General features: G+C 40.4%; 2 protein-coding genes across 17 annotated transcripts in view; one reads left to right on the top strand and one right to left on the bottom strand.

Moving 5' to 3' along the window:
• SDCCAG8 (SHH signaling and ciliogenesis regulator SDCCAG8) overlaps positions 1–10,104 on the bottom strand; it is a 103,918-nt gene extending 93,814 nt beyond the window's left edge. For 8 of the 9 annotated variants that reach the window (XR_015772264.1, XM_005530615.3, XM_014259360.2 and 5 more), the window contains exons 1-3: positions 9,526–9,884; positions 3,071–3,235; positions 2,888–2,970 (exon numbers count right to left, since the gene is read on the bottom strand). Coding sequence is in view for 8 of the 9 variants with exons in the window: in XM_005530615.3 (XP_005530672.2) it covers positions 2,888–2,970; positions 3,071–3,235; positions 9,526–9,592 (315 nt within the window). In the remaining variant the exon portion in view is untranslated. Of the gene's footprint in view, positions 1–2,887; positions 2,971–3,070; positions 3,236–9,525; positions 9,885–10,060 lie in introns of those variants that run through there. The other variant, XM_088053499.1, reaches the window with a different exon arrangement.
• Positions 10,105–10,182: 78 nt separating this feature from the next.
• Positions 10,183–19,393, top strand: part of CEP170 (centrosomal protein 170) — a 96,061-nt gene continuing 86,850 nt past the window's right edge. For 7 of the 8 annotated variants that reach the window (XM_088052475.1, XM_088052474.1, XM_088052473.1 and 4 more), the window contains exon 1: positions 10,183–10,346. The gene's annotated coding sequence lies outside the window, so the exon portion shown is untranslated. Of the gene's footprint in view, positions 10,347–11,437; positions 11,554–19,393 lie in introns of those variants that run through there. The other variant, XM_088052471.1, reaches the window with a different exon arrangement.

The raw sequence follows: 19,393 nt of genomic DNA, 5'->3' as shown, positions 1-19,393 counted from the left end.
TACAATTATAACAAATATAGATATTAGCCATTTTAAAGGTGGGGGCAACACTCTTGAGATATCTGGAACCAGGATTGCAGAGACAAGTGGAGGATATCCAGAACCATCTGAAAAAACATCCCTTTAGAGAAGGAATTCCAAATTTGCAACATATTCTGCCTGGCTTGGTAGACGTAAGCCCCATGTTCTATTGACTTAGAATTCACCTTGATTTAAATTCTTAAACCTAACTACTTAATAAATTTTAAAAAAGGAACCACACTCATTAAAGTATATATAATATAGCCTTAATAATATTTGTAAGTCATCTGTTTAGCTGGCTCCTATTCATCTGCCCCTCTTCTATCAAAGCATAATGAACATTTTGCAGCTGAGACCTCCAGCTGTCTCCCTGACAAGATTACACCACTGCAGTGTTAGAAAATGTGGGAAAACCCCATTTCTATTAAAATTATTTTTCACTGTTTTTCAGTTCCAAAGTTTAAACTGACAAAGATCACTGTAATGTAAACAATAATGCTAAGGAATTTTTCACTAAAAAGAAAATAACAGGTAGTATATTTTCTCAACACAAAGAACAGAGGACCTCTGTGACTTTTTTTTTACCTTTTTAACAACATAATTGTTATAAATTGATTATAAATTGTTTTGGGATTTTTAAAATTAATGTTCTCACAGTATAACGTATAACAGGGTGAAAAAACAGAGGTTGGAGAGGCATGCATTTAAATTAGTCCAAATATTAAAATCAGAACTGAAAGACACATCTGATCAGTGATGGTCATATCACATATGATAGTCATATCAGTATGAATAACCAAACAATTATGCATGTTTTCACATTCAAATACTTAATACTGAAAAGAATTTATAAAATATAAATGCTTAACAGCTTTAGAAGCCAGCATTCTACATGGTGACAAACAGTTTTGCTAACATCACAGATGATAAGGCCCTCCTTGTACTCTCCCAGATTGCCTCAAATTTCAAGCAACTAAATCACAGAATTAGAGAAAATTTGCTACCCTATAAACTGGCAGGAAACAATAGGAATCCATCACATCTCCAGCTATAACAACACTGTCAGGAACAGAGGCTGGGTGCAGCTAGGTTAGCCAAAACCCAGCCTGCAGAACTACAGCTGTTACATGAAGCAATCTTGCTGGGCCTTGACCTCAGGTGATGAAGTGCAGAGCAAAAGGAAAATTTCTGCCCAGCCATCTGGGTGTAATCAAAGAAAGGATACACTCATTCGATGTCTATTGTAAGTTTAATCAATGGGCAAGAAAAGGGAATTTTGTTGCGACATTACTTATATGTATGAAGTGTGGTAGAGGTTACTGAAGACTATAGCTTTTGTGAAATATTGTATTTAGCTATAGATCCTGCAGTCATTTACTATTCAGCAGTCATCAGGTATTTCAGCATCACTCAAGGCAAAAGGTTTAGGCTACTCATAATCTAAGTACTCTTTCCTTGACCTTTGGGAAATTGGATTCTTCTTATACAAGAAGCATTTCTGCAGTGTCCAGTAAATCACCAGACAAGTTTGTGTTTTATGAGGGTTTGAGCCTTTTTTTGGGGTGTGTGCACTTTTGCAGTTCAGCATTTTTTTGAGCTTTACACATGGTCTGCCTTCAGAACACTTTCATATCCTCAAGCAGATGGAGAACAGCTGCAGAGCAGAAAGCCACCACTCCACAGAATGTCTCTCACTGGAAACTTCAAGAGGAAGAAATGGGACAATGCTGTACCAACACAGTAAATTCCCATTTTTTCTCTGTTTATTACTCCATCCTTTGATCCACTCCCTGAAAGCACTAAGTTTCTTAGACAAAAATATTAAATTTTCTAAATTTTCCACAGTACTAAAACTTATCAATATAAGTAGAAAACTTCACCAAAGATGGAATAAAAGATTCTGTCCTTCCCTTACAGAGCTAAATACAAACTGATACTGATATGCCAAAGTCAACCAATGATGCATCAATCCCTTGAGCTACAAAGCACTAACTCTTTCCTATGACATTATGAGGCAAAATACCTGTCAGGACAACCATACTAAACACATGGATCTTGGAATACTCCAAAAAGTTAACTTTAAATAAAATTCCTTAACATCAGGACAGTAGAGCCATGCTCATTACGCAGGCTGAAGGCAACACAGCAGGAATACAGGCTTTAGATTATTCTGCTGTTAACTTTGACAGCAAAGAGCTGCTTGTCTCGCTTAGTATAAACCAAACATATTCAGTATAGGCCATCAGAAGATAAAACTGCAACAGTGCCCTTCAATTATTTTTCTATTCTATTTCTCTATAATCTCTATAGAGATTCTAGCAACCAGCAGCTGCTCTATATGCACTGAATGGTGCATCACACGTACTTTGGTGCAGCTCTATTTCAATGAAGCAGCATCTGAGAAGCCCTTGTAAGGGCATAAATAAAATTTAACAGAGACCACTACATTTTGGCAGAGAACTACAAAACCTGTTTTTGTATAAATGCCTCTAGCTCTTTCAAGAAGAAGCATAGTTAAAGCATAAGAAGGACACTGAGAATCCTTAAGGTACAGTCAAAGGAAAACAGAGGCTTCTTTTTCAGAAATTTTTCCTTGTTGTCTATCCCAAGTGTTTTCAAAACAAAAAATTTTGTTGACCACAATGCATGGTCAACAAAAAGAGAAGAAAAGTCTAAACCCTGTATTATAGATTCCTTTTTCTTCCATTATGGTTACAAGCATACCAAGTTCTGGCCATAGCCTCAGGAAGCTCCTGTATTTAAGACTGCAAAAATGATTCAATGCTTCTTTTTTTCTCGGTATAGTATAAAATCAACATGCATGCCATTTATTTAAACAACACAAATGAAACCAGAAGAAACTTACATGGAATGACTTCTTCCTTCTTGAGGGAGACTCTTCACTTTCCATTCTTTCTTGGTATTGCAACAAAATTTTAAGTTGGTTAACTAGGAAGAGATAAAAACCATTGTAACCAATAAATAATTACTTTTTTCATTTCATAATTTCTAACAATGTTTAAACCAGTTGCTTTCAGAGTAATCTTACCTGCTTGACTGTGCTGCAGCTCCTGACTGGCTGCATTCCCACAGTCATCACTGGCCCTGTCTGCATTGTCACTGCCCTCATCCACAGAGGACTGGTCAAATCCAGTGCCATCATCACCTCTTGCCATGACTTGTTTCAGTTGAGAGATGCTTTCACTGGCACGTTCTAAAAAAACCCCAACCACATCATTAGCCACAATAAACAACATAAAAGAAAGGATTTACTGACTGATATTTTAAATGGGAAAAAACATGAGAGAACTACAAGCATTCAGCATGTGTCTAGCTTGACTACTTGACCTAAACTCAGCCACTAGAAGCAATTATCCAATTCAAAAAGCTAAAAATAATTCCATATTTGCAAAATATTTACTAAATATTAATTTTTCAGAGAAGAGCTATACATAGCATCTTAGCCCCTCAGTACATTAGGACACTGCAGCAGCACAAGTAATAATACCCAAGTAATAATAAAACTTGACCCTAAAATATTTCCTAGCATATGCAACTTCCATACTTTTCAATGAACCTAAAGCTCATGCTACATTTTCTGCAATATGCAGGACTGGAAACCAAGAAAAATATTTCTGCATTTTAGCGAAGCCACCACACATTATAACAAAGCAATCTGTCATACAATGAAACGAATACCTGAGGAAATGAAGTAATAACTCAGCAAACCAAGCCATCATAAAACAGTTACTTAATAAAGACCAATGACTTCCGAACAAGTGTGAAAAATAAATAATAACATGCACTATTCTAGAAAAAGGACCCAAAAAATACAACAGAAAACCTCTATACAGATAAATATAAATATTTTCAAGAACTGACTTACTGAAAGATGATACAGTAAAGGTCTTATCTAATGTTCAATATATTTTTTCCTTATATTCCTTTCTTAATTTTTTTATTTGATTAAGCTGACTTGACAAAAACCATGAACATCAATCATAAATCATAAATGCTATATCACTCTGATAAAGCTGAACATGCAAAGAAAAGTTTGAGAGATTTGCAGCTAAGAGATGACAAGTAAATTGGAAATCACAAAATATAGGCTTAGTTTTAGATAAGGATACATCTAGTTTGCACCACTGGACCTTAGACAACTCACTTATTAATTCTTTTAGGTATAAATGCCCACAGAACAGCAATTTCACTCTTGTGAGCCAAGTTTATAAGGAAACATCTTCTATTGGAGTAACTGCTACAATTAGAAAATGGTAACATTTCCAACACACATCCTTACATAATTTTTACATGCTTGTAATTTCTAAATTGATATGATGCATAAATAACTAAAATATTTCTTGTCACTGGCAAAAAAATCTTCAAATAATAATCACTATTAAGCACTTTCTAGGTAGAAGTCAGAAGACATGCCTTGGAGTATAGGTTGTTGTAAAAAAAGTTAATAACTCTTTTCTTTTAAATAGAAAGGTAAATAGCAGTTCAAGTCAGAAAACAAAAGCTAGATAAGTATTCCTGCCTTCACTTTATTTGTTTTTTCAAGTTCATATCATCTTGACTGAAGCTTGGAAATTGATTTTTCCAACTGTAATGGTTTTCAACATTTTTCCCATCTTCTCTACTTGGCTGTAACTTACCAACAGCTTATAAAATATCAATAACCCCCAAGAAAGCAATATATTTAAGAACACGTTCTCGGTCCAGTATGCCATCACTCTCTTTTTAGCAATGCTAGTTTTTAATAATAACCTGACCCACTTCTGACCTATTAATCTTCTCTCAGTGCTTACTTTTAAAAGCTTATGGTTTACACCATCATTTCTGGTTACTCCATCCTTTATTGAATTTAATGTAAAAGTAGACAAAAAGCCTATTTTAAATAGTCATAATGTAGTAAAACAAACCCAAATACCATTCACAAGGCAATGACTCAAAAAAGAAGGGTTTAGGTCAAATATTTCACTTTTGGCATACTTAGGCTCTTCATCCTTTCTTGAGCATTCCAGGATGCTATGAGAGCGGAAGAGCTAATTGAGAAATGGCAGAAGAATCTCACTTATGCAATGGCTTAGATATTTAGCAAACTATGTTGCAACCATTTGTTGCCAAGAAGCATTCAATTTCATTCAAGTTGTCATGTGGTGTGTCATCTGATAGCAATAAAGTTCCTTGATTTCCCTATTCCCTGTAGATGTCTGCCAGAGAACCCCGGAGTTCCAGTATTTGCATCCTAGCCAAGGGACAAACAACAAATAAAACCAAGAAAGAACCAACCAAGCCCATATACATATATATTAGTTTCCCCAGAACTTCTCTCTCTTTGTAGTACTACAGCTTTTGAACTCCAAGCTGTTACTACATCCACACAGGCAACCTAGACCTCCTTATGCTTTGCCCTCTTTTCCTATAAACATACAGGGCAGTAGTAGTGAAACACATAAAAACCATTATCAATGGCACACTGATGCTACTTCTTTTTTTTTGACAACACTTTCCCGCCTCTGAAATGTCACCACACTCTAGAAAGCGACATCAAGTATTTGTTTCTATTTCTTAAAAGCTTGCTTATTTCCAAATTACTAATATTGCTGTCACAGGTAAAACACTCACCACTGGGAAACTGGGAATTAGGAGGTCCCAGTGGTGTGGCTTTACATTCATCAGATATAAAACATCCAACACTTAGTTCAGTAAGAGTTGAACTGGATGCCTAAAAGGGAAAAAGTATATTACAGCATTTTTAATTTCCAAAGTAAGGAACATAATTTTGGGCATTAGGGTAAAAGACAATGCACCGAGTGGAAAGACTATGTTTGTTGTTTCTTGTAGTGTAAAAATATTCTTTTTAAATATGAAAGAAATTTTAAAAAACACTGTGGTTGCCAACTACAGGACAACAAAGAACATCTGCTTAGAGATAACATTATTACTTCCTTAATTAATTCAGAAGCCATTAATTTTTAAGCACACCCCCATTAAATCTAACTTTTTCAGTTACGCTACTCCTGTAATAGTACATTTTATAGAAACATGGTCTCAGGGAAAACATACTGCAAAAACTGCTCACATGCAGCACTATGATTTGCATATCAAAATCAATCAGCATCTTTCTTTCTGATGTCTTAATAAGACTCTACAAATAAAAACCAAACATGTATTCCTGTTCTATGATAAGACATCACTGATGTGCTATTTCCTATCAGAACACCTGAGGATATAATTGAAATTGGACTAACATGTATTGAAACTTCAAAAAATAATAATATTAAGCTCTTTGGTTTTCAGTGTTTAAAGGATCTGAGATGATTCTGAAAAATGACAAGGTAGTACCCAAATCTGATGGATCAAACTCAATACATTAAAAAAAAAAAAAATCAGTGTAAGAACAAGTTACCATTGAAGTCAAAACAGGAAAAAAAACTCAGAAAGCATTGAACAAGGTTAGCATTGCCTAAACAAGAGATTTTTTTTCAGGCACTGCACAGAACTCTTTAAAAAGTGTACGCCTTTAAATGAAAGCACCGAAGCTACCTCATTCATGGACTCCGAAATGCCATAGAAAATACTCTGTAAGCAAAAGAACCAATCATCCAAACAACAGATTTCAGCACAACTTTTACCAAGCTATCATCTTTAAAAGCACAGGGTTCTCTGAAGCTGCAGCAGTCATTGTCACAAGTTCCTAAAACAGCCCTTTCTGCAGAGAATAAAGCATTTGCATAAGCTCTAGAAAGTCTCACATGTGAAAACCTCATTTCCTAGTTCCTTTTGACAGCTTCTCCACCCTTAAAAAAATGTTTAATGTTCAGAAGAATACCTAGAAAGAAATGCCAAATAAAAATAAAAAGCCCAAGCAAAAAAAAATTTAGAATGTAATTCTAAGCTGCTTCAGTGTCATAGCTAACTTGTAGTGTTGGAAACTGGGCCACATACTTATTTTTCCTAAGATGGCTTTGACTTCCATCTCTCGTGTTTTATTTTTGGAACCACACAAAACAGCCACAAAATGAAACTTCATTTGTAGAAGTCTTATATTTTCACCTGTTTCTCTTAGAGTTTGCATCTCCATTCTCTGAAATTATGGAAGACACTGCACTCAGCAATGCAGTGGAATACAGAATGTAATTTCCGCAATATCCTAAGACAGACCTGAGATAGACAAGAGTATCAGGCTCAGTACCAAAAAGGATGGTTTGCCCTTCCTTTGCTCCTGCTCTTACACTGTCTCAACAGTGAGCCAGTGCTTTTTACTCAAGAGGCAGAAAACTCAACATCAAAAATAAGCTAATAGTTCTCTATCAAGAAACCAGAAATATATTAGAAGCAAAGAACTGGACTCTAAATTAGTCATCTGAGTTTACTGCTGTTAGGAGAAAAGGGGAAATTCACAGGAAGGCAACATGCTCTGCTCTTGGGAGTGGTGTAGTAGAAGGCCCATTGGACATTCACATTATGTATGCCTGTCAATTTTTAGTAATTAATATGAATACAGCAGCACACCACTTATTGGCCTTTACAAAATACTTCTACTCTCTTGAGAAGAATTTTTTATTAGAAATATTATCTCCTAAAGTTTTTAAGGTTCGTTTGAAATGGTCTCAATTATATGAAAGTTTAGGCAGTAACCCAATAACCCCAAGTGCACAAACACCACCCTCTTAACTTAGAGCTACATGTAGTATTAAAGACTTTCACTATACAAGGTCAGGAAAAGCTACATTATAGAACATTTTTTATTTTATCAAAGCCTCTCTGTTGGGCTGTAGTTAGGTCTTAATCAGGTTTTTTTGGCCCAGCTTTCTTCCCTCTGGCCACCAGACTCAGTTTACTGAACACTCAGGTGCTCTGTCTTCTGAGGGATTTGCCTTTGCAACAAAGGACGCTGCACCGAAATAACAAGTTACTCTTTGAGAACTTATCCACCCTTCCATTAAACTGAGTAAGACTGTAGTGGTTCTGCTATGCTGCTGTCCAGCATAGGTGGTGAAAACCTGTTGCCATGAGCTCAGCCTGTGTGCAGATAATGTCAAGCATTACAGCTAGGTTAAGACTGCTTTATTTCACAAACCTCAAATAATGCCCAAAGCATGCCACCTAAAATTGCAGAACCCAGATGACAGGAATGATCCCAATGGAGAGAAAAATCTCTAGCTGTATAGCTACTTAAGAAAAATAGGTAAAGCATTAGATCTGACAACTTTGAGAGTAATGATAACCTGTTTGTCCTACAGTGAATTCTTAACACCAGTAGTAATTATGTGGAAAATACTGTCCAGCTCAATGGAGTTAAAAATTGTACATCACTGAGAAATAGAATGGAACGTAGGTTATATTGCCCTGTGTTGGGGCTGTTTGTGCATCACCATATTGATTCTGACAGAGAGGCACCCTTGGATGTATGAAATCAAAACTAGCTTGGCATTGTATGGAAAAAAAAATCTTGCTTCCAAGAGTGTAAAGGGGAAATACTCCCCAGAAATTCGGGTTATGAAATTAATAAATATAATGGATCCAGCGTAAGGGGATCTAGTCAGAAAAAGGTAAAGTAGGTTGTACGAAGAGAATACATGTATCCGATGTGTCCATTAGCTAGGGTCAGCTCTAACAGTCTTACAGTTAAACAGCCCTAGTAATTGTCATCCTAACTGTTCTGCAGTAACAGTTAACTGAGAATGTCAAGTAGCATTACCATGTCCATCTCCTCTACAGGAAAAGTAAACAGAAGTTATTCCTCAAAGTTCTGTCTTCTGGAACAGAAGAAATCTATCGCTAATGTAAAGAACCGATGCCCTTTTGAGAAGGAAGTAAAAAGATACTTGCTGAGAATCAAGTAGCTATTTGAAAATGTTCCCATTGTTTTATCTTTCTTTCTATCATCTTTTTGGCAATGTTTCCTATCGCACAGGAAACATCCCAACAGGCCGTGTGGGGACGCTGTGCTCAGAACACAACTTTTTGCACCAATAGGTTCGCACACCCACACACTATCCATTGGCTCTCTTCAGAATACGGACATTTACTTTGCCCAGTCAGTCACTGACAGTCTGAAGACTGGTAAAGCCCAGGTGTCACGGCTGACAGATTCAGGTGCTCTTTGTCAGGCTTCTTGGACAAAGTGGCAGGCATGAGAACACTCGATGGAATGGGAAACAACCACTCTCATTAGAATCCATTCGTACCCTCATCTTTACCACGACTAGAATCCGATGTTTCAAGGACGGCCAAAACCCTCACACGAACCACAACCGCACCAGAACCGGCAGCCGTCCTGCCCTAGCCGAGTTACGGTGAGACGAACGCGTGTCACAACAAGAACGGCGCCTGCGATCAGGTGTGAGGAGAACCAGGCGCAACTTCTCCGCGCCCGTCCCAGCCCGGCCGGGGGCTCGGCGGGGCCGGGGCAGCCGGGCGCAGCGGAGCCCGCCCGCAGACCCGGGCGGCGGCTGGGGCGGCCCGCTCTCACCTCGCGCCAGTGCCGCTCACCTCGGAGGCGCCTCTGGTACCGCTCCAGGGACTCCTCCAGGGCGCGCACCCCGCGGGGCGCCCGCATCAGGACCCTGCTGGCTCCCGGGGAGCAGCCGGCGCTGTCCCCTGACACCGGGGGCTCCCCGCGGCGAGGCTGGGGGAGAAGTAGTTCCACCCGTTCTGCCTTCCCGCGTTGGGCTCTCGGAGGAGCCACCTGCGGGGATCCTCCGGCTCCCGATGGCCGCCCGTTGCCGCCGGCCGCCACAGCTAAGACTAGCAACGCCAGGAGTCCGTATGCTTCCCGATGGCGGGAATGCCGCCGCCAGGACTACAAGTCCCGGCATGTACCGCGCCGCCGGAGGCAGAGCCCCCGCCCACCCCCGACAACTGCGGGAGGGTGGTCGCCGCAACCCATCTCCCCTTTGTTGTTGATCGCGGCCGCAGTCGCGCCTGCGCACAGCACAGCCCGTCCGCCTACGCCCTCGGGCCTGCAGCGGGCTCAGCGCCGGTCCCGTCACGGCCTGGGCGGAACGGGGCGGGAAGCAGCGTTTACCTCCCGCCATCGCCCGCGCAGGGAGCGCCCGCAGCCCGGGGAGCGCTATTGTCTGAGTGCGGCGCAGGCGCAGCGCGGCCCCGTCGCCGCTCGGCCCCGGCGCGTGCGCAGTGCGGCGCGGTGCCGCGGTGCCGTTAGCCGCCGCTATGTGCAGGGAATAACGCCGGGGTCGTTGCCAGAGGGACACCGCGCGCTCCGCCCTCGCTCCCGCATCCCGCGGGATGCCGGCTCGCTGAGCACCCGCTAGCGACGGCCCCTCCCCGACACGGCGAGCCTCCTCGGAGGGGTGAGTGAGGATGATGCTGTCGCCGCCGCCCTGGTCTGCGGGTCGGGCGGGAGCCGTGGCGGGGAGAGGGGCCGCGGTGGCGCCGTGGGTCCGCCCGGTGTCTATTGTGTCAGGAGGTGCCCGCCCGCCGGGACGCGGGCGGGCTGCGGGCGGCGGAGGGGGAGGCAGCACGGTCTGGGCACAGCCCGCTCCCCCTCCCCCGTCTTCGCCGGGCCCGTAGCTTACTCCGCGCCCCCGCCTCCCTCTGCCCTCGTCAGCACGGGGGGATCGCCGGTGCCAGGGGGCATCGCCTCCAGCGGGACGCCGACGGCATCCCGCATCTGGCATTTGGTGCTGTTGATCCCGCCGCCCGCGGGGCGCCCTCGGCACACCCACCCATCCACCCAACCCCGGGGCTGCGCACCCTCCCCTCCCGCGGGCGGATTTCCGCGATTCCAGCGGAGACGTTTCCAGAGGTTTAATTTTTTGGGGGAGGTGACCCTCTTTCACTGACTGCCCCGAGGCTGGATGCGGCGTGTTTCTCCGGATTTAAAAATCAATGACGCCCTTCGTCTCGGATGCGGCGTTTTTCCCCGTCTACTTAAAAGAATGTCTTCTGTGAAAGGGAGATGGAGAAAATCTGCGGGTTTCGCCTTTTCTCATATTGCGTATTTCCACCCGACGAGTCAGGTCCCCTGCTTCCGAAAACATCCTTCACGAAGGCGTGAGCTTCTCCTTTTTCGAGGCGTTTCCTGGGAAAAACATGAAATCAGGGTTTCTGTCCCCGGTGGCGAGGAGCAGCCCGGGCCCATTTTGTGCACCCGCCGTGGGGACGAACGGGTTACTGCGCTAACAAAAACCCGATGGCGATTTTCGAGCAGAAAGCGGCGTCGCAGCGGAGGAAGCGGGCGGGAGGGGCGGGGCGGGGGCGCTGCCTGGGCCCCCCTGCGCCTCGCGGCCGGCGGGCAGCGGGGCCGTGCCAGCCGGGAGCCGGGCGGGCACGGCGTGCGCTGCCTGCCAGCGCCTGCGGCCGTGTGCTGAGCGCTTCCTTAACGTGAGCCGACAATTAGCCCATCCAGTGCTCGCGGCTTGATGGAAAAAAATGAGATGGAGATGGTATGCTGATGAGTTGCGGATACATAAGGATTGCGTTGTTGTGACAAGAGATTAGATAGCAGCCACTGATCTGCACTTGGAGGAAATTATTTTCTTCCCTGTGAAAGCAAAGGTACTCATAAAATATTTAAGTACTTTGAAAGAATAAAGCCTGTTCTAGCACTGGGATGATCATCTTTTCTCCTTTGGAATGCCATTCAAGGCATTGTGACAGCATTTTTGGCCCTGGGCTTGCATCTGTAAAATGATTTGTGGGATGGGACAGGTTTTGTACACTGAACGGAGACATGATTACATATGCTGTGATTTCCTATGATTAATTTCCTCTGGAAATTACTTTATGTCCAGATGCTGAGAAGCCTTATCTTGCTAAACTCTGCTGATATGGAAGCTCCTCAACTTTAAATTTTATTTAACGGGGAAAAAGTTAAACATAAATGTAGCAAAGAATCTCCCTTCATTCTTTGATTATCACTTTTTAAAATACTTTTTCACCTACGTATAAATGTTCTGTTCTTGTTGGCTTTTTGTTTTTTCGTTTGTCTGATGGAGATTAGGAAGGCTGGCGAATAGAGAGAGTAGTGCAGCTGGGGATACAAAGAATTTTGTCAAAATTTCGATAATCTAGAAGTTATTTGTAATTGATCAGATTAAAATGCTTTCTTTAATTCTTTTGAAGGGAAACCGTCTGACTTATAAAATTGTTACCAAACTTTGGCATGACAGTGCATTGTTTGGGGAGTGGTTCTGACATACGGCTATTTCCCATATGTAATCTGACTTCTGAAAAAAACAATGTATTCTTCCTAACAATGAGTTTCATCTGCTATAATGGGTTCGACAGGCAAAATTTCTTAAAAATTCTGGTGATAACATACAGAAAAGATCCAGGTTATGAAAATGAGCTGGAAAAGTCTGTGTTTGGTTATAGGTGAGAGCTTGGAATCTTCCTCAAATGCCTGGAATGAAACCCAAGGCATGAGTAGTTGCAGAAATGGATTTTGCAGTACCATTTTCAGTTCTTGGCACTGCAGGGAGAAGGTATTTAATGTGTATTGATACCATAGTATCACTTTGATTCTCCTAATGGGACAGTTTCCATGTTAGCACTACTTTTCTTAGCTTTGCAGGCAGAATGGAACTGAAATATGATTCTTTTCATTTTAACTAGAAAGCAAAGAAAAGCTGTGAAATTCTGGTTTTTCTTCAGAAAATTCTGAACTGGGGTGTCAGGTATGGAAAGCATGCAGATAAGAGATTTTCTGCAAGTAGATTCTCTCTTCTTGTAGCACGTGTGAGATTGTAAAAGGACACAATGGTACTTCCCCCTCTTTGCATATGCACAATGTAGTAAAAATTCATTTTGTTGTGATCAAGAGACTGCAATTTGAGAAAGAACTTGCTTGTGACTGAGGAATGGAGCTTTAAGTCTGCTAGTGTGTCTCCTCTAAGGTGCACATCCTCACTGTGCTAATTGAGCCTGTGGGGGTCTTCCATTGTCTGTTAGGTTTGTAATGCTCTCACCAAACACCTGCTTGTCTTCCATTCTAGTATTGATCCTTGCATGTATCCATGCATTTTCGAGGGACTGGTCTACTGAGAGCAGCTTCCTTCAGTGCTCGGTGCTAATGTTTCCCTGGATCATGGTCCAGCTAGGGCATTGAATGGGGCAGGTGTCATGGTGAAAAACAGTATGTGATTAGGTGACTTAAACTGTAACGTAATGCATGCAAATAAGGGTTGGAAGAGAGTTGTTTAAACGACTTCATATATGTCTGTTGTACAGTTATACATTCATAAAAATATTTAAAAATACTAAAATAAATTGCAAATGCCTAGTTCTGTCTTGTAGTTTAATTTCTCTGACTCTACCACCAAAAAGCTGTGAGGCTGTTTTTATTCTATGGGTGCGTTTGTGTGTAGAGTGGTCTTTTTAGTTAAAATTGAGTTTGACCTTCCAAAAACCCTTACATTTTAAATTAGTATATATAATTTTTTATCATATGTCAAAACCAGCTTGTCATAGAGGTTTCAAATAAAAGCCACAATTATATTTTAGTAGATTGTTGATGTAATTAGATTTCAGGTGGCTAGACCTGTGTTTGGGAATGTAATCAGTGCTGCATCACTGAAATTGAAGTGTGTCCTGCTGGCTCTTAGATTATGCGGGAGAAGTAAGGGAGTGGAGTGGATATGAAAGAGGCTGACTAGTCGTTCTCCTATCTTAATGGCTCTGCATTACTTCCTCTTCCTTGGGTTTGGTACAGCATGGCTGCACTGCATTGTTGCAGTGCCTCTGGTAGTTTACGAAGTACATGAGAAGTTAATTCACTCCACTAACCCAGGAGAACACTATTTCTTTTCTTCTTATTTTGCTCTTTTTTTTTTTTTTCCCTTTCCTCCCTTGGATTAGCAAATTGAATTATCTTATTGTGTGGCCAGATGAGTGCCAGAGCAAGTACACAGAACAGGACAGCAGTGTCAAGCCAGGAAGAGAGGAAGACTCATTTTTCCAGTAGCAAAGATACATTTCATCTACTTTACTGTCCTATATGGCTGTCCCCTGCACCACTGCAGTCTACTGCAGTCAGGCAGGAGGTGGGTTATGTATTAATCCAAGAAAACAAAAAATTAAGATACTGGGATTGTTCTGTTAGTCTTTATTTGAGGTCCTTGATATGCAAAATGGCCAAGGCCACAGACCAAGCATTCAGAACCTATCACTGAAAAAAATTTCTCTGGAAAATAAATGTGAAAAGAACAGGATAAGTAGTTCTGTTAAGCATTGTGGCCTTTGTACTAGGGTAAGCAGGATTTTTGTTCCAGGCTAATGTTAATATCTTTTCCTTTATGGAATTTAGGGATATAAATTTTCAAATATTTTCACAGTTTTTTTTTCTCCTATTTATTAGTTTTGAAGTGTGTGGGTTTTGTGAATTTTAGGAAGGTGCTAGCAGGTAGGGGTTTAGAGAAATGGTGGGGGTTTTAATTCAAAACAGAGATTAAAACATCGTTTTTATTCCCTGAATAGAAGAGGATAAATTTTTCTCATGTAAGTCCAGGAAATCAGTCAGCTTTGTTTCTCCTTTTTCTCCTCTGAGAAACTATTAGTGAAAAAATACGCTTTTCCTTAGTTAGGTGCTTTTCAGAGCTTTGGCATCATTCACTGGTGGGTTTGGTGGGCTGATTCACATCCAGCAACTGCAGCCCTTTTACTGTCTAGCTTTTTTGGTTGGTTCTGCTGCTTTTATTGCAAGGTTTGGTGTTCTTTTAATAGGGTCCTCTGTTTGCTTGTTTCCATTCTTTTGAACTGAAATGTTTTATATTCTGATCTAGTCAGTGAAACTTAAGAGGGCATTGTCCTTTTCAAATAGCTGAGTCTTCTGAAGTCTGTGTGATGCGTTTTCCAGATCTCATTTTGTGCTTAATTCCAAATAAAATTCTGGTTCTGCTCATTTTGTTTCTTTCCAGGAAGAACTGCAATTATTGAGCTTGTCAGAGACATAACAGAAGTTGTGCCACTCCCTGGCAGTTCCAAGATGTTTCTTTGTGCATGGGGTATTTAGTTAGTCTTCAGCTGTGGTATATGAAAAACTTGTAATCAATCCATTAGCAAGTCATTATGATCTGAAAGTAGTAATAAACTCAGTGCATTAAATCAGATGTACTTGCAACTTTTCCTTCAAAATTACATGCCCAAATAATTTTGTTGATGATCTTTCTATTCATTTGCAAATACTTGGCCATCTAAATATGCTTTCTATTCTGTGTTCAAAGCCTTTTCAATTTTGTCTTATTCGTCTTCTCAAAGTGGGTTGCGTTTCAGAATTAGGAAAAAAAATACAGGAAGTTAGAGTGTCACGACACCTTTTCAATTTTCTTATGAACATACTTAATTCCTGTTTACATTAATCCTACCTTCTCTTGACTCTACCCTAAGACCTAGCTGATTATTTAGTCCTCTGGAACTCTATCATCACAGGAATCTTGATGTCAGGAATTATTCTACCTCATAATTTAATTTACTAAACAGAAAACACTTAATGGGTAATATTGTAGTTTTGCTTCTTTCGTTTTTTTTTTTCCTTTGGAATTTTCCTAAAAATGGACACATAGATGAACCTTTGTTCTGACTTATACACAGTTATTCTTTGCTCCAAGAATAGATACAACCTGATGCCAAGGGAAAGTTGAAAAAGCTGCAAGCAGTAATTTCTTGCTTCCTGCTGAGGCATTGCTAGCTTCTCATCTATTTTCTGCTTCAAACTTTTGAGTCGGGTGTAGTTTCTGTTAAGGATTGTTCCTTCCACTTGGTCTTCACTTCTTCAACTGTGTCTTGAAAAGACAATTCAGTAAAAATTACTTGATTTTTTATTCTTGTTCAGCAATATATCAGCTTAATTAAATAATTAAAATCTTGGTTTTCTACAATTTTTTTATTGCAAAAAAGCTCTCCCAGTTTTGTGAGACTAATGATGATTACGCTTCTGGTCATTCATCTCCTTTTTTCTTTAAATGGCCATGTTTTCTTTTTATTGTACTTGGTTTTCAGAGAGAGTAGTCAGGTAAAATGAGGGTGAAACTCTTCTTATAGGAACAACTTTTTGAGGTGATTCACTAGTTAAAAACACATCTTGAATTTTAGCTTTGACTGTGACACTGACTATTACAAATATCTTTTTAATTTTAAGCAGAAATTAGTCAGGGAGCCTTTGAAGAACCACTGAGAACCTAGAACTTGTTGTTTAGCTTTAGCATTAGCAAAGAGTTTTGAAGAATGATGGCAACTTGTTGATATAAGAAGTATGGAACCTGTACATTTTTTTCATGTTACAGATACTACTGCCCTCAGTAGTCATTCTGTGTTTGTTTTCCTGTTACAATTCTTGCTGATAAACATAAAACAGTTTTTGAAAAAGACCTTTTATTTCTTCTAAATGGTCCTTAGTCATCATGATCTCATAGTCATTTAAACATCATGCTGATTATTTTATTGGGCCTGACTGGTGATAATTGGGTAGAACCTTTATTTTGAGGAAGTCATTGTAGACTTGAATGTATTATAGCCTTAGTGAAATTAATTAGTTCTAAGTATGCCATAATTTCTGCCTGTTTAAGTAAATGTTTTTAGTTTCAACTGTTAGCATTTTCATCACAAATTTTTAGCATATTTTTAATTAATCAAATCTTAATTAATCAGCTTTTAAATTCACCTTGTGATCTCTTTCTAGACAAGCTCCAGTCCTAACATATTACAAGGAATCCTACACCTAGCACTTTGTTGCTGAGCACTCTTCTGAGAAGTGCAATGGCATGCCCACTGTCAGTCCTACAGATATATATTATATAACATATCACAAAAAGGCATGAACTTCTCAAGGTCTGAAATGAAGATTGGAAGCACATGGGTGTTTCTCATCTGAAAACAGATTCCTAATGGAGAGGATTGTCTCCAGTTGTTTCATGGGGAGCTGCAGCAAGGCTTCTGATGAACATGCTTTTTTTGTTGTTTTTTTCTTCTTGTTTTGTAGATAGTACTATGTAGCTTTGTGTTCTTCAGTTTTTGTCCTAGTTGGAAAACAGTAAGAAAGATAAGAACTGGAGTTAGTGAAAAGGAATAGTTAGATATAGTTAGTAAGAGTATTATGAAAAAGAGTAAGTGTTTAAAAGAAGAATCCTACCCAAAACCAAAACAAAAGTACAAAAAAATAACACCAAGAATGAGCAATGGAAAAATACATTCACACAAAAAAATATCAGGTTGAACTTAAGCTTGGACATAGATTGAGTCAATCAATTGGAGGCTCAAATATGTCACAAACATTTTTTAAAATTATTTTTTAAGTTTGGCGAGAACAATATTTGAAATAAGGTGGCCATTGCAGAAAATTATCACTGTTTCCATAATCATAGTTTGCCACTTTGTGCTGAGTCTTTATACCCTGTTTGTTTTGTTTATCTCATTCCAGATTTTATTTTTTGCTTCGTTGAGCATGGCTAAGTTTCTGTGTGCCCCAGGTCTTAGTGCAGTCAGTGCATCTTCAGGTGCTGAAGACAAGTGTGTGCATGGTAGGATGTGTTTACACACAATGATACAAAGCCCAGTATAATTCTGTTGCATTATATTCTTTAGCTTGCTGTAGGAAATTTATTGCTTGTCATTAACCAGTATTGTCTTTTTCTATTTTCCTGAAATAAATAGTACTTCCTCTAGTATTTGAAACTTCTGTATAACATCTAATTGTCTTGCATACTGGTTGTGTGTTTTTTCTACCATCCCCTAAACAAACACACCTTGCTTTTCTCCATTTTTGTGGCCTGATTGTATTTGCTTTAACACACTTTATTGGCAACTTCAGCTGTCAAAGTTAAACGAGTTAGGTGTTGCTTTGTTGAAGCTGCAAATAGCAACAGTCGCCTTGCCCCTTAGGGCAGACTGATACTCCACAGTCTGTTTTGTATTGAACCCTTGGAGGATTGTCACTGCACGTGGCTTGTTTCAAAATGCTGGCTGGTTACTGGCTTTGAGGAGGTCACTGTTTGTAACAGAACTAGGAACTAAGCTATGCCAACAATCACCTTTCAATACCGGCACATAGTTGAAGTGTTTTAGAGATTTATTTTATTCATCAGGGCTTAAGAAGTGAGAAAATTTCTTCTGCCACAGTTTCTGATGTTGCTTTTGGTCTCAAATTTTACTTACCTCATTTACATACCCCCCCAAAAAAAAGCATTTTCAGTTGATTTGGTTAATATGGCTGGGTATTTACTTGAACATCTAACAAGATTAATTCCCTTTGACGTTGTCTGGATAGACTATAGCATATAGTAAAGTCTTTTGAAATGTGGCAGTAAAAACAAACCATGAACCATCAAGACATGAGAGTGAACCAGGAAGTCATGAGTCATTTGTTGTCCGGTTGAGGTAAATGGAACCCTTTAGTTTCACTAAAAAGTATGAATATTATCAAACATAGTACTATTTTTTTAGTGTAGTTAATGACATTGATTCAAACAGCACTGTGGGACAAGTTTTAGTTTTAAGAGATTGAGATCCTTGAGTTCTTGGATTTTTTGAGTCTTTCCCTTGGTGCAGTTTCTTTCCAAAACAAAAAGAAGCATTATGCCTTGTGTCTTGGTTTGAAAGACAGGTGTCTGCTAGGGAAGACAGGCACCTTCTTTGGAATGAAAAATGTAAACTCCCTTTCTCTGAATTATTATAATTTTTAAATTAAGGGGCTCTCAGGCAGAGATATGGGGATAGGAATAACTGGAATAATTCTTTACTAGTATGTAAAACAAGTCAAACAAACAACAATAACTGTGGCATTAATAACAAAACAGAACCAGAAACCCCATGACAACCTTCTTGGCCGTGACAGGAAAGGATGGAGGAGAGGCTTTGCTCCACAAGCCCCTCAGGCAGTCAGTCCCGGTGCTCCTGCAGGGCTCTGAGGAACACCCAGCTGGAACAGCAGGAATGAGCAGGGATCCCAGGCCGGTGGATGAGGTGTATCAGAAGCTCCGCAGCGGTGGCTGGCACTGCAGGACGTCCCAGCAGGATAGGGGGGGCCCACAGAAGAAGAGGAAGAAGAAGCTCCCTCTGGATTATGGCGAATTCCTTTCCCCAAGCAGCAACAGCTCCGAGTGTGTGCCGCTCTGAAGCTGAAGAAGCGAGCCAGCCAGCAGCTGCCCCCCGCCCTCTCTTTTACCTGTCCCCCTTCCTCCTGGGCCCAGCCAAACTCTTTTGTCTTCTCAAACAGTAAGTACCAGCAGTCAGGTTTTCCCCACAACTAATGGGGAAAATTCTATAGGTGAGGAGGAACAAAAGGAAAGACACCTAACCCCCAACACCCTGCTATTTTTATCTATTGTGGTTTTTGAGGGGCAATGCCATTGACCTTCAAAAAATTTATTCAGTAATGCCCATGTATTATTTTATTTATATTTAT

The sequence above is a fragment of the Pseudopodoces humilis genome, chromosome 3, assembly GCF_049639895.1.
Source record: "Pseudopodoces humilis isolate 2021_Gansu_Grassland_sample_001 chromosome 3, ASM4963989v1, whole genome shotgun sequence".
NCBI classification, from domain to species: Eukaryota; Metazoa; Chordata; class Aves; order Passeriformes; family Paridae; genus Pseudopodoces; species Pseudopodoces humilis.
This window is presented reverse-complemented; position numbering and strand designations above follow the sequence as displayed.